Source organism: Melanaphis sacchari, unplaced genomic scaffold (genome assembly GCF_002803265.2).
Source record: "Melanaphis sacchari strain LSU unplaced genomic scaffold, SCAv2.0 Contig197_pilon_pilon, whole genome shotgun sequence".
Classification (NCBI taxonomy): Eukaryota; Metazoa; Arthropoda; class Insecta; order Hemiptera; family Aphididae; genus Melanaphis; species Melanaphis sacchari.
Window position 1 is genome coordinate 17,996 of NW_020270964.1, and position 14,804 is coordinate 32,799.

The window sequence follows — 14,804 nt, forward strand, 5'->3', positions numbered from 1 at the left end:
TAATTTTTTTCTTACTTTTTTTTGTTTCCCTATGGTCATATCCGTAACCATTTTTAAGGTTTCCTTTATTGCCTTCCATTTGCCGTCAATCGTATCTAATTGATTTATGTGTAGGTTAGACATTGCTTCATTCGTCCGTTGTTTGAAAAGGTCACATACAGTTTTGTCCTTAAATTTACTTACTTCATATCTGTCCACCATTGTACCTTTCCTAACTCCCAATTTTTTAGTTTCACATTTAGTTTTCCTTTTACCAGGTAGTGGTCCGAATCACAGTCGGCTCCTCTGACTGTTTTCACCTCCTGTATACAGTTTTTAAACCTTGTGTTTATCATAACATGGTCTATTTGATTAGTGTATCTACCATTAGGCGCTTTCCAAGTCCCCTTGTAGATATCTTTGCGTGGGAACATTGTGCTTTTCACAACAAGTCCTCCCCCACTCGCAAAGTCGATAAGTCTAAGTCCGTTTTCACTAGTTATGTCATGCATGCTATGATTACCAATGGTTGATTTGAATATGTTTTCCTTTCCCAATTTGGCATTAAAATCGCCTAAGACTATCCTTATTCTATTTCGGGGGATTTCATTTAGGGCTTGTTCCAGATTCTCATAAAATTCATCCTTTTCTTCTGGTGTTTTTTCCTCCGTAGGTGCGTGTCCATTCAGGAAAGTGATATCAAAAAATTTCCCTTTAATCGTCAATATTGATATCCTAGGGTTAGTACTTTTAAATTCTGTAACCAAAGGAACTATACTTTTGTGTACAGCAAAACCCGTTCCAAATTGTCTTCGATCATTACATTCCCCGTAGAATATAGTCGTGTCTTGAAGATCCAAGGTACCTGATGGGACGTGGTAAGCAAAGATCAATAAAGATATAAATTAAGAAAACGCAACCATCCGTATACATGTGGACTGTACTCCGAAATATAATAATTAATAATAGTTCAATAATTAATATTTAGAGAATATAATATGACTTTCACAAAACTGCACGGAAGACGCGTGGCGCACCTTGTAGTGTGCTCTCCGTATTATGCACGAACTGCCGACGTCTACGTAATCGATAACGCGCCCGTAGATCGTCGCGGTAATATAATTGATAAGAAAAATATTTATAGGAAGACGCACACTACCAGGTACGCAACATGCCGCCCGCCTTGAAACATTGATTTCAATCCAAAATAATAAATAATAATTATAAACAAAAATAATAATAATAATATTACAATTTTACAATAAATACATTTCGTAATAATTAATATACATAGATTCTAAATTTAACAATAACATTTAAGCATATGGACAAAATTTTCAAATAGCTAATCTATATTATTTCCCTTAAATGGCAAAGGACACAATGTTCGAACTGCCCGTGTAAACTGACCTGTCGACGTGCGGACTTCAGCGACTCGCACCACCCCGTCACTGCCAGCAGTAATTTTTATAACTCGACCTAAACGCCATTTTAACGGAGGGATGTTATCTTCTCGTATTAATACTACAGTGCCCACTTCTAGTTTAGGTCCCTTGGCACCAGCCCACCTCTTTCTCTCTTGGAGCTGATTCAAGTACTCACGACTCCATTTTTGCCAAATAGTTCGCGAGTATTGTGTTACCTTTCGCCATCGCGTCAAGCGACTTGTCGGTATATTTGACAAGTCGGGTTCTGGTATAGATAAGAGTGAGTCGCCTATAAGGAAATGACCTGGGGTCAAAAAGGATATGTCATTTGGGTCACATGACATAGGAGTAATAGGTCGAGAATTTAGGCAGGCTTCGGCGCGCGTGAGCACAGTACTAAGTTCCTCAAAAAGTAAGTGAGCGTTTCCTACAGTTTTCTGTAGTAAATGCTTCATCGACTTGACGGCTGCCTCCCATAATCCGCCAAAGTGCGGCGACCGCGGGGGTATAAAACGCCATTGAACACCAACGTCTGTTAAAGCTTCTTGTACCTTTTTTTTATGTTGTTCCGAGTTAAATAGATCGCTCCATTCCTTCATTTTACGGTTTGCTCCAACAAAATTAGTCGCGTTATCGGTAAAAATAGTTGTGCTTCTTCCTCGTCGATCAAAAAATCGATTTAGTGCGTTGATAAATGCTGTTGTACTCAGATCTCCGACTAATTCGATGTGTACTGCTTTTGTTGAAAAGCAAACAAAAATACATACATACCCTTTTACTAATGGAGCATTTCGGCGCATACTTGTTTTAATCATAAAAGGACCAGCATAATCAATACCACAACGTAAAAATGCGCGCGTCGGTTCTACTCGTTCCATGGGTAAATTACCCATAATTGGCTGTACGACTACCGGTTTATAACGATAACACGTTATGCATTCGTGTATTATACTTCTGGCTAAATTTCGTCCGTTTAATGGCCAGTATCTCGATCGTACCGAACATAGTGTTGCCTGCGGACCGCCGTGCATGCATCGCTCATGTTCGTACTTAAATATTAATCGTGTAAAATGACACTTCGCCGGCAACACGATTGGATAACGTTGCTGTACGTCTAACGTAGTGGCATTTCTCAGTCTTCCCCCTACACGTAAAACATTATCTTCGTCTAAAAACGGACATAGTGGAAACAATTTGCTTGATACCGCTATTTTGTTTAAATTGGTCAAATCTCTAATTTCTTGTGAAAATGCTTCCTTTTGTATACATTTTATTATTGATGTTCGTGCCCTATTTACTTCTTCCACACTAAGTACGCCGTCGAGTTTTGAATTTTTACGCGAGCTATTATAAACGAAACGTAAACAGTATGCTACGATACGTATTAATTTATTTACGCATGAAAACCGGTTTATCAATGACGGATATTGCGGCATTACGTCGACGGCAGACAAGGTCACTGACCGAGCTTCAGGTATTTCTATATTTAAATCTTTTTCGTTTTCATTTGATTTGGGCCAATCTTTTTCGTCTTTTATTAACCAATCGGGACCGTACCACCACAACGGCATGTTGGTTAATTTTGACGGACAACAACCTCTAGAAATAATGTCCGCTGGATTGTCTTTCGTATCAACATGAGCCCAATCGGCTACCGATGTTTTTTCTTGTATTTCTCCCACTCTATGGGCAACGAACGTACGCCACCTTGTCGACTGAGACGATATCCACGCTAGCACTATGTTTGAGTCGGACCAAAAATAATTTTTGGTGACGCCTAATTGCATTTTTGGGATGACTCTGTTTGCTAATCTCGCCAGTAGTACCGCGGCGCATAACTCTAAGCGAGGTAGTGATACGACCTTGAGTGGCGCGACTTTCGACTTTGCGCATATTAACTTGGACGTATGTACGCCATCTGAGTTAGTGCTTCGTAAAAATAAGCAACACCCGTATGCTTCTATGCTTGCGTCGGCGAAACCATGAATTTGAACATTGATTATTTTGCCATCGCCCATTATTTTACGGGGCACAACTAAATTATTTAATGATATTAATGACGTTCTATAAGCTTTCCATTCGTTCTGAATACTTGTTGGAAGTGGTTCGTCCCATTGCACTTTCAACAGCCATAGCTGTTGTAAAATTAATTTAGCGCGAATAATAGCTGGTCCGATCAATCCAAGTGGGTCGAATAAACACGCTATTTTTGACAGTATTTCGCGCTTCGTACTTTGTTCACTATTTTTGAGGTGTTTTTCGTGTACTTCGAATTGTAACGTATCCGCATTAGAACTCCAATATAGTCCGAGTATTTTGGTTATCGCATTATCAATATTTTCGTGTGTGGCGATATTTTTACCATAGTTATTTACATCGGTCGATAGGTCCGAAATCAAATTAATATTATTTGATGACCATTTTTGTAATTTTAATCCCGCCGAACCTAAAACCTCGATGAGTCCGTCCCGTAGTTGCATCGCTGCTTCTAACGTGTCGGCGCCTCCTAGAAAATCGTCCATATAAAAATCACGGACTATCGCGGCAGAAACTTCGGGTTTCGTGTTGTGTATCATTTCCGCTAATTTACCAAGACAACCGGTCGCTAAAAACGATGCGGGTACTGTTCCGTACGTAATAGTTTTTAATTGAAATATTTTAATTGGCTCGTTTGGATCCTCTCGCCATAGTATCCGTTGAAAACTACGATGTTCATCCGTTATCCAAAACTGTCGGTACATTTTTATGATATCGGCTGATAAGACATAGTTATGTGTACGAAATCGTGTGAGAATGAATAACAAATCATCTTGAAGAACTGGACCTTTTAATAACAAGTCATTTAGACTTACGCCGTTATCGGATTTACACGACGCGTCGAAGACTACTCGCACCCGCGTCGATGTGCTAGACTCTTTCACCACTGCGTGATGCGGCAAATAACACGTATTAACATTATTGACATATTGGTCGTCGAATATTTGTTCCAAGTGTCCTAGCTCTTTATATTCATTAATGAATTTAACATATTCATTTTTTAACTCTGTGTTATTTTCAAGTCGCCGCTCCAAAGATAAAAAACGACGTTTGGCGATATTATATGAATTTCCTATTTTTAAATTATTATTACGAAATGGTAGGTGTACAATGAAGCGTCCGTCCTTACCGCGCGCCACAGTGTCGTCAAAATATTTTTTACATATTTTTTCTTCCGTGGTGAATGGAGTATCGATTTTGACTTCTTCCATACGCCAAAAACATGGTAAAATATTTTCTAATATTGGCTCTGTGTGTGTCGATGTAGCATGATGTGCGGTACTAATTATTGTCGTTTCAGTTTTACGTTCTAAACTCGACACCGGCCCCGATACAACCCAGCCTAATTTTGTTTCTTGAAATATCGGGCCGTTACAATGCGGTTTTATTTTTTGATCACCCAATAAGTCGTAAAAGTGTGTAGCGCCAATTAAAATGTCTATCTTCTGTGGAACTTGGAATGACGGATCGGCTAACTTAATATTTTCCGGTATACCACATAAATTGGTTATATTTTTTGTCGGTAAATCACCCGTAATTTTTGGAACTACTAACATTTTTAATGAAAAATTGTAGTCACTAAAACGGGACTCGAAGCGTGCGTGTACGTACGAATGCACGTGTTGCGTTACGGAACCTATACCGTTTACTTGATGAGTCGTCTTTATTTTTTTTAATTTCAAAGCTTGAACTATTTCTTCCGTTATAAAATTGCTTTGTGATCCCGAGTCCAATAATGATCGACATAATATTGATATTGCGCACTTTCCTATCGCTCGCACGACGGCCGTTGATAGAATTACGTTCTCGTGGTCGATGCTCGACGCGTGCGCGCTAGTCGACGTACTTACTGCCTGTTGATTTAAAGTCTCATTCGATTTTTTTTCATTATATTTTTGTGGAATAATTAAATGTAGTAATGTATTGTGTGCTTTATGACATTTATAACAATTGTTACGCGACAGACAGCGTTTAACGTCGTGTTTGCGCAAACATACCTTGCAGAGTCCTAGTTCGTTGACCCTTTTTATTCGATCGGCTACCGCTAATGATAAAAATGAAGGGCATTTGTAGATCGTATGTGACAAATCGCACGCATAACATTTTATCTCTGACATAGAGACTAAAGAAGTGGAAGCGCTATTGTTTTTGTTAATTTTATTTTTTCGATTATCATTTTTGTTTTCCGGAACAAGATCACCGATTTTAGAAATGTTTCTTGACGACTCGATTGCTTCCAAAACTTGTGCGCGCGCATCTAAAAATAATATTAAATCTGCCACCTTGGAAATTTCGCTTTTTGAGGACTTCGTTTCCCATTCACTTAAAGTGATAGCATCCAATTTCGTACAAATAATATGTGCGAGCAATGGGCCCCAGTCACATGGCTGCTGTTTCAGCGCTTCTAAAGCAGATATATGACCACGTAGCGTGTCGGAAAATTGCCTTAAACTGTTCGACGAATTTTCTTTTACGTCACCTAACTCACATATCCCCTTGACGTGAGACTGAACTAATAATTTTTCGTTTCTATATCTTGTTATTAACGTTTTCCAAGCGTGCTCATAATTATTGGCTGTTGTTTCGAGATTCTTAATACAATTTGCAGGTTCGTTGGTTAAAGAGGAACGTAAATAGAAAAATTTTTGTATCGGTGATAAGTTAATATTCGTATGGATAAGCGCAACAAAAATATCGTGAAACGACGTCCACTCTGCGTAATCACCGCTGAAAACCGGTATATTTAGCGCTGCCAGCTTTATCGATGACGACGCCGACTGGATGCTCCCTACACACGAGGATGTTTGCGGGGATCCTTCCCTTTGTTCGTTCGTATTTATTCCGAAGCTCGAACTAGCGGAATTCGTCATTTGCTCGGCTTTCGCGATCACCTCAAAATACGCATTTTCGAATTCTTCTCTATATCCTGAATTATCTGTACCATTTGCACTATCCAACTCTTCAATTTTCGCCTGTACACGTTCAAAATTATCCCATGCATCTTCGACCTTCTTACGCCGCAGTACGATTTGATTTATATCGTATTCAGATGACCCGATGTAACTTTGAAATCGCGTTAAGACGGCTTTTATTTGACCGCGTCGCGCGATCAATACGCTAACATCGTCCATCGCTCGATAACGCCGTATACAATCGCGTAATAAAAACTAATAAATATAATATTAGGTATAATAATATTAAGCACGTTAACGACCGTACGACCGCGACGGCGACAATTTATTTTTATTGTATCGATGAATTTAATCAGCAATCGAAATATACAGATAAGCGCGCCGAAAGTCAAATGTCTATTATATGATATTATATTGTATAGAGTATTGACAATGTTGTACTGTGCCCTACGCTAGCCTACCTAATTTTCGGGAATTTTATTCTTTATTTTAGGAAAAGATATAACAAATGGAAATAGGCTAAACTCTTACCCGACTTCTCGATCTGGATCTGTGTACTGGTCTTCTTAGTTCTTCTCGAGAGACAATCAATGGTGTACTGGTTGGCTGACCTTATGAAACTTGAGGTTGCTCGAGTTACGACGATCAATAGATCAACGATGATCCTAACCCGTACAAAACGCACTAAAACGCTATATTATAGCTAGCTTATTTAACAGCAAATAAGACAAACTATAAAAAAATAAAATAAAACTTCACGTTGCTTTTAAACCACGTTGACGCACGAAAATTATTCAACGAATCCGGCGCGAATGGACCAAATGATGGGACGTGGTAAGCAAAGATCACCAATAAAGATATAAATTAAGAAAAACGCAACCATCCGTATACATGTGGACTGTACTCCGAAATATAATAATTAATAATAGTTCAAATAATTAATATTTAGAGAATATAATATGACTTTCACAAAACTGCACGGAAGACGCGTGGCGCACCTTGTAGTGTGCTCTCCGTATTATTTGCACGAACTGCCGACGTCTACGTAATCGATAACGCGCCCGTAGATCGTCGCGGTAATATAATTGATAAGAAAAATATTTATAGGAAGACGCACACTACCAGGTACGCAACAGTACCTTTGTCAAGAAACCTTGGTTCAACACTTCTTGTGAAGAAGCACTTAACAGAAGGAAAAAAGCTAGACTACTATGGATCAATGACCCCACCAATAGAGAAAAAGAATTTACGTATAAAGAACGCCAAAAAGAGGCGAGTAATATTTTTAGATCCGAAAAACGTAAATACACGAAAGATATACTGTGGGAAGCCGAGACCAACCATAGAGTTAACAAAACTCGTGAGCTGTATCAGAAGATTAATGCAATTAGGGGTGGGTACAAAAAACATGAAAGATTCTTAAAAAATGAGGATGGCTCCATAATTACGGAACAAGACAAGATTATAGAAAAATGGAGAGAGTATTTTGACCAACTGCTTAACTGTGAGGGCCCTCCTGAAACTTTCACATGGATATCATCTGACCCTAACGACAGTGAATGCCCTCCTCCTAGTAGGATAGAGGTAGTAAACCAATTAAATAGATTAAAAAACAATAAAACACCGGGAGAAGATGGAATTCAGGGAGAAATTCTAAAAAATCTGGATGAGGTAGCAATAAATAGAATACATGATATCATCGAAAATTTATGGTCTGAGGAGCAACTACCCAAAGACTGGGGTACAGCGTTGATCTGCCCGATTTTTAAAAAAGGAGACCCGCAAAAATGCAGTAACTACAGAGGTATTGCTTTATTAGATACGGCATATAAAGTCTTATCATATTGTCTACTTGATAGAGTAGTACCCAAGGCCGAAAATATAATAGGTGACTACCAGGGTGGGTTTAGGACCAATAGATCCACAACTGACCAAATGTTCATTCTAAGACAAATCATCCAAAAACATTTGGAATTTGACAAGGAGGTACATTTGTTATTTGTGGATTTCAGAAAAGCTTATGACTCTATACATAGAGAAAGTCTTTTAAACATTCTCAAAGATTTCAAATTCCCCAGGAAAATTATTAATCTCATTGGAGCCAGTCTCAATCATACAGATATACAGGTCAAGATAGGTAGCGTAACATCGCAGCCAACTAGAGTAACGACAGGACTTCGGCAAGGGGATGCTTTGTCTCCAGTGCTGTTTAATTTAGTACTGGAGAGGGTAATACGTGAGATGAACGTTTCGGAAGGAGTTATATTAGGACAGATCAGAATTGGAATGCTAGCATATGCGGATGATATCGCTCTCCTTGGTGAAGATTTAGATATGATAAAGAAATTGGGAAGTAATCTAATAAATACGGCAAAAAAAGTGGGCCTAACCGTTAATGAGGAAAAAACAGAGTACCTTGTGGCTAGCCGAAGAAATAGAAATGGCGGTCTGGAACAATATATCAAAATTGAAGAACTCAAGTTCAAAAGAGTGTCTCAATTTAAGTATCTAGGGTCGATGATATCGGAGGATAACGACATCAAGACAGAGGTGTCAACAAGGATACAACTAGCGAATAGAGGATATTATGGACTCGAAAAAGTCTTGAAATCGAAGGCCTTATCTTAAGCCCTAAAAATCAAAATGTACATGACTCTACTAAGACCAATTGTTCTTTACGGCTCAGAAACCTGGGCGCTGAGAAAAACAGAAGAATCAAGATTAATGATATTCGAGAGAAAAGTTCTACGGAAAATTTTTGGCCCCATATACGATAGACAAACGAATGAATGGAGAAAACTTCATAACGTGGAACTCCAAGGACTTTTCCAGAGGCCGAATATAGTTAGAGAGATCACCAAGCGGAAACTAAGTTGGACAGGACATGCTTGGCGCAAACAGGGTGCTTTAGTAAAATGGGTGATCGAAGAGGAGCCTAATGGAAAAAGACCACTAGGTAGACCTAAGTTAAGATGGGAAGATGGTGTGAAGAAAGAAGTGGAAAAGATAGAGCCTAGTGTCAAGTAGAGAGAAGTAGCGGAGGACAGGGATAGGTGGCAAAGTTTAGTGTTTTCAGGATGGTCTTAAGGGCCGTAACTAAAAAAAAAAAAAAAAATTTTTTTCTTGCTATTGAAGCAATTGTGCAGCATTTCTTTTTTTTGTTCGTTGTTGCCAATGCGGCGACATAATCTTAATCTATAATTTGTTTACTATTGCGCTAGTATTTTGTTATAATTGCGTCTGCCGTGTCATTGTGACCGGGAAAACTAAATTGATGTTATTATTATTATTATTATTCTTTTATATTATTGTGTTTATTTTACTATTATAATAAATCACCACCATTCACTACTGGCGCGCATACAGATATAACTTATAAGTTATAATCGTATCATTGTATAAGAAAAACGATCTTGAGCGGAGACGGTTTGCCGGCTTAGGGAATTGAATATTTTATATTATATTTATATACTGTTTGCATTAATACGATAGCCGGTAGGTCGATTTAATATTATTTGCATATTATCATATTTATATACAAGATACAACAATATACTTAAACAATTTAAAGTACCAATTAATAATATTTTATTATAATATTTTTTATAAAAAAAAATTAAAATCATTATTCTAGGTTATTTAACTTGTTAACTGCCTTGAGTATCATACTTGTACGGGCCGGGAGCATCTAATAATAAGTGTGCGGCGTGCGCGCCCGGTCACCAAATATTATTACGCTGTTATACGGTCACACACCGACCGACCTGTGTATGTGTGTATATATGTGTATAGCACTCAACAGGAAGTGGACAGGTTCGCCGAGCAAATCCTGTGAGTGCTAGTGTGTGGGTGGTGTGTGTCTATGTGTATATATGTTTGTGTGTATGACTTAAAAAATAAGGACAATCAGGTAACTTTGTTACGGTAAATGAAAAAATATATATAAAAATATGAAGTGATAATATATTAAATAAGTTACGGCCCTTTTGGCCCAACAATATAAAATAATATCAAATATAAAAACAATATAGGTAGCTATTAGAGCTATAATATAAATATAATAATAATGATATTTGGCCCTTTTGGCTCAAAAGTATGAAAATTTAATAAATAATATAATTATAATTGTAATAATAAAAATTCACAATTTGTGGAGCGCAGACTGGCCAGCTGGTCCTAAATATGGCTATAATAATCAATACATTTCACACACAACAAATAAAACAAGCAAAATAAATATAAAAATGTATAAAAATATTTAAATATATTTATATATATATAAAAGGTTGGCGATTAGCGCACAAAATATAATAAAAAATAAAATAATATAATATAATAATGGCCGTTTGGTCTTTGCGCGACGACGTATGGCAGAAGACAAAAATTTACGGCGGCCGTGCTAATTAATATCGTGCAGCCGACGCGGGGGCTACAGATAACGTGCCGACTGTAATATACCTTACAGTAGAACATCGATTATCCGTGACTCAATTATCCTGTTGCGATTAACCGTGCCCGTACTATTCGAACATTTTAAGACTAATACTCGATATCGACCAATCATTATTAATGACATTTTGACGATAACTCATATTTTAAAGCCTAATAACTTATTTGTAGGTATACAATATTATGGATGTATTATGAACATTATTGTATGTATACCGATTTACTTATGTATATTCTAATTACAATTAGAATCAAAATATTTAAATTTCATTATTATAAAATTGTACCTAGTATTTCATGTATAATTAAATAAAATTTATTATTATAAAGTCTCGGTCGACCGTGATTTCATTTATCCGTGTGGACCCTCTCATCAGTACCCCGATACGAGTTCTGTATCTTATAATAAAAACCAAAACAAGACTTCCCGAAAATCCGCCAGAACACCGGGCACTTTAGTGTCCCGACCAACAAAATTCCGTTTTCTTCCATCGTTGTGTCCCATCTCCCCGTGTTATCAGTTTCTCAACGCGCCGAAATGTGGTATCCGTTCGTTATCGCTCATTGCTCATTAGTCAGCCTCATTATTATTGTTTTAAAACCGTTTTTCCGCTTTTCGCCCGGTTTCCGGCCTTTCGAGACCTCTTTCCGCGCGTTCTCGACACTATATATGACCTTGACGGGTCTTTTCGTCCAGGTCCGCGCGTCTCCAGGTTTCGTTCGCTCCGAAACGCGTTCCGTCGGTCGTCGTATTCGTCAATACTGTTTTTACGATACGATAAATCGTTATCCGTATTGATTACGCTTTTGTTTTCGGTGTCTCCGGACCTTATCGTCTCTGATACTTGTACGAATAGCCATTATATTATGTAGTATATATATAATATATATAGTAATATAAGAAACGTGGCGTACCGTTGTTGACGTACGATCAGATCGTGTTTATTATATACAAAATCCTTAAATCGTTGCTCTTCAGTCGTTGTAATACCTTTAATCGACATATACCTTTTAGGGGATATCGGATATGTGTATGTGATGATAAACTCAGTACGTCGTTGGGACATGCGATTAAAAATGTAAACGAATACGTCAAAACATTCTAACATACATAAATATGCGATTTTGAAGTTTCGTGACACGCGAATCGTAAAAATTGTACAGGTCAAACGACGTATAATGTAGTATTCGTCGCATCTCTAAAACGGTTTAAATGCTCGAATTCACGATCGTGGTTTCAACTCGAGTCGGTATCCGACAGAGTGTTAGAATAGGTCTCCCGACGTTAGGTACGAGTTCGAATCCGGTCCGACGCGTTCCGGAGGGCGCCATAAAACTACATTGTTAGGATTTTGCATTTTTCATTTAATTCGATCATTCTTAATTGCTATTTTCGTTTTGATACCGACATTTACTACTCATAAATATTTTCAGAAATTTTAAAACGATTTTGATCTCACACATTACATTTTATACTGCTTGATTGATGTTGACAAATATATTATATTATATACTTTACACGAACGTTAAATTACACAATATTCAATTATTGCTTTTTAAATAGATTAAAGATAGATTGTGTATTCAATTAAACCGATTATAATTGTGGCAACGTCTGCACGATTCAAATGTACATTTGTGATATGCAATTTATAATGGCCGAACGTTCTATTGATGACGATACAGTTGTTTCACTCGGTTTTGACGGTGAATTCACTATTTATATGTTTAGCCTTTCAGTCAACACATTTGAAGATACAGGAAAACAGTAGCAAATTTTTGATTTTAATATTTTGTCATCACAAGAAAGCGCATATTATTTCTTTTCGATATCTAACCATCTATAAAATGAAAAATATTAATTATGTATAGTTTTTGATTTTCAACCTTAACATTTGACATGCGTTTTCATAATGCGTTTAACATCTCTCCTTGCACGCCCGTCCGCGATCCGACGCGGTCGGATCGCCTACCTGGGGTTCAAACGCGTTTGGTGGATTTTCAGTGGTGATCGCTTGAAAATCGAGCGCTCGATTCGACTTAAACTTGGCGTATAAGCAGCACAACCTTCGACGTCAGGGTATGAGCAATCCGCCACAGGCGGATTGCCTGTCGGAATCGATAATATTCACTGGACGATGACGATAACTGAACATAATTAATTTTCGGGTGTATTTATTTATTTTCCATACTCAAAAGCATCGGGCGAGCCACATTCGTCAATCACCGAAATCGGATTGCCCTTTCAGCAGGTATCGACTTCACCGTACGGGCGATGACTGATACTAGACACTCGATTGCTGTTTTCGTAACAAGCTACGGGACGAGGTTCTCCTGGGCAAATGTAAGCTCCCCTAAAACATTTTGCTACCGTATTACACTTACGTAAATTCCCCTAAAACATTTTGCTACCGTATTACACTTACGTAAAACTCCCCTAAAATATTTTGCTACCTTTACCGTATTACGTTTGTTAATTCTCCTGAAGAAGGTAATAAAGATATACTGTTGTCAACTTTTTAATTTATTATTATTATTATTTTTAAATTAAATAAACTGTCCGCGGCATCAAGGCGTATTACATTTATTTTATATACATTTATACATTACATATTTATAGACAGATAGATAAGAGTTTACGTTATAGGTAATTTATTATTAAGGCAACTAATTTGTACACTTTATGGGAAAATACAGTATATTATCTAGAATCTAGATTGTACTTTTATAAAACTAATAATAAAATAGTAATAAAGATAACTGGGTCTAACTATTTTCCTTCTCAGTCAGTCACACACCATAGACGTTAGTTGATCTATATTCTATAATACATTTTAACATCGTTTTAGTTTCGTGTGATATTTTCATTTATTTATTAATTAGTAGTTATGTCAGAAATCAATTTATTACCAGTGAACGTGGTCGTTCATTTTATTTATAAACTTTTAAATATTATTTTGAACATTGATTGTAACTGGTGAAAAGAAGTGGCGTTGTTGTGATAAATGTCAATATATAAAAATATTAGAACCTTCAAACTTAATAACATCAAGTAATGAAAATCATAACCACGAATCTTGCAGTGAACAAATGATACAGCGCCAACAGTTGTCTACATCAGTAAAAGCCACCGATAATCTCATGATAAGCCAAGTAAGTTTTAATTCAATGTTTAATGACCAGTCAACTAATAAATTAGAAATCACTGATTTAAAATATGCTAAAGAAACATACAATGTACGCCGTAATATTTTACCTTCTTTACCAACAAGTATGAATTCTGTCCACGAAGCTATAGAACAACTTAATATAAAAACAGTCCAGACGAACATTTGTATTAACAAATAATGTAATAGACAATTTAATAATTTTTCATGTAAATCAAATTTAAAAAGCTTTATAAAGCTGAGTGTTATCTTGATGGAACATTTGATTTTGTACTATTTTACCAATTTTAACTTTTCATGGTTATTTAAGCGGTCGTTATGTTCCTTTAATATTTGTTTATTGAAGATAAAAAGTAACTTATAAAAATGTTTTCAAACAATACATGAATTATGTAATGAATTTGATAGTGGTGAATTCAAACCAAATAAAATTGTAACCGATTTTGAAAAAGGTTTAAGAAATGCGATGTGTATGTTACAATGGCCCCGAATTTAAATTAGATGGTTGTCGTTTCCATTTATCACAGGCGTGGTGGCGCGCAATTCAAGGTAGATCAACTGATTATAAAATGACGAATCAGAAATTAGTAAGTGGCTGCATTACTGTTTGGATTGATATATTTAATCCGGAAGATGTTGAAAACTGTTTTAGTATTGACTTGTATAACATTAAACCAAATGATGACCGCCTGGATAAATTTTATAATTATTTAAAATACGTATAATTGATGACGAAGAAGCAACTTTTCCACCTAAAGTCTGGCAGAAGCTTCTTCTGCAATTGACAAATCGACAAATGCATGTAGATAATTTCGCGATTTTAATGCAAATTT

General features: G+C 36.7%; 1 protein-coding gene across 1 annotated transcript; it reads right to left on the reverse strand.

Annotated features, from left to right (window-relative positions):
* Positions 1-179: 179 nt before the first annotated feature.
* LOC112592845 lies at positions 180-6,574 on the reverse strand. The gene is made up of 2 exons (XM_025336987.1): positions 1,390-6,574; positions 180-844 (listed from the first exon to the last, which is right to left on the reverse strand). The coding sequence occupies exons 1-2, from the start codon at positions 6,572-6,574 to the stop codon at positions 180-182; spliced, it is 5,850 nt and encodes a 1,949-aa protein (XP_025192772.1).
* Positions 6,575-14,804: the final 8,230 nt, after the last annotated feature.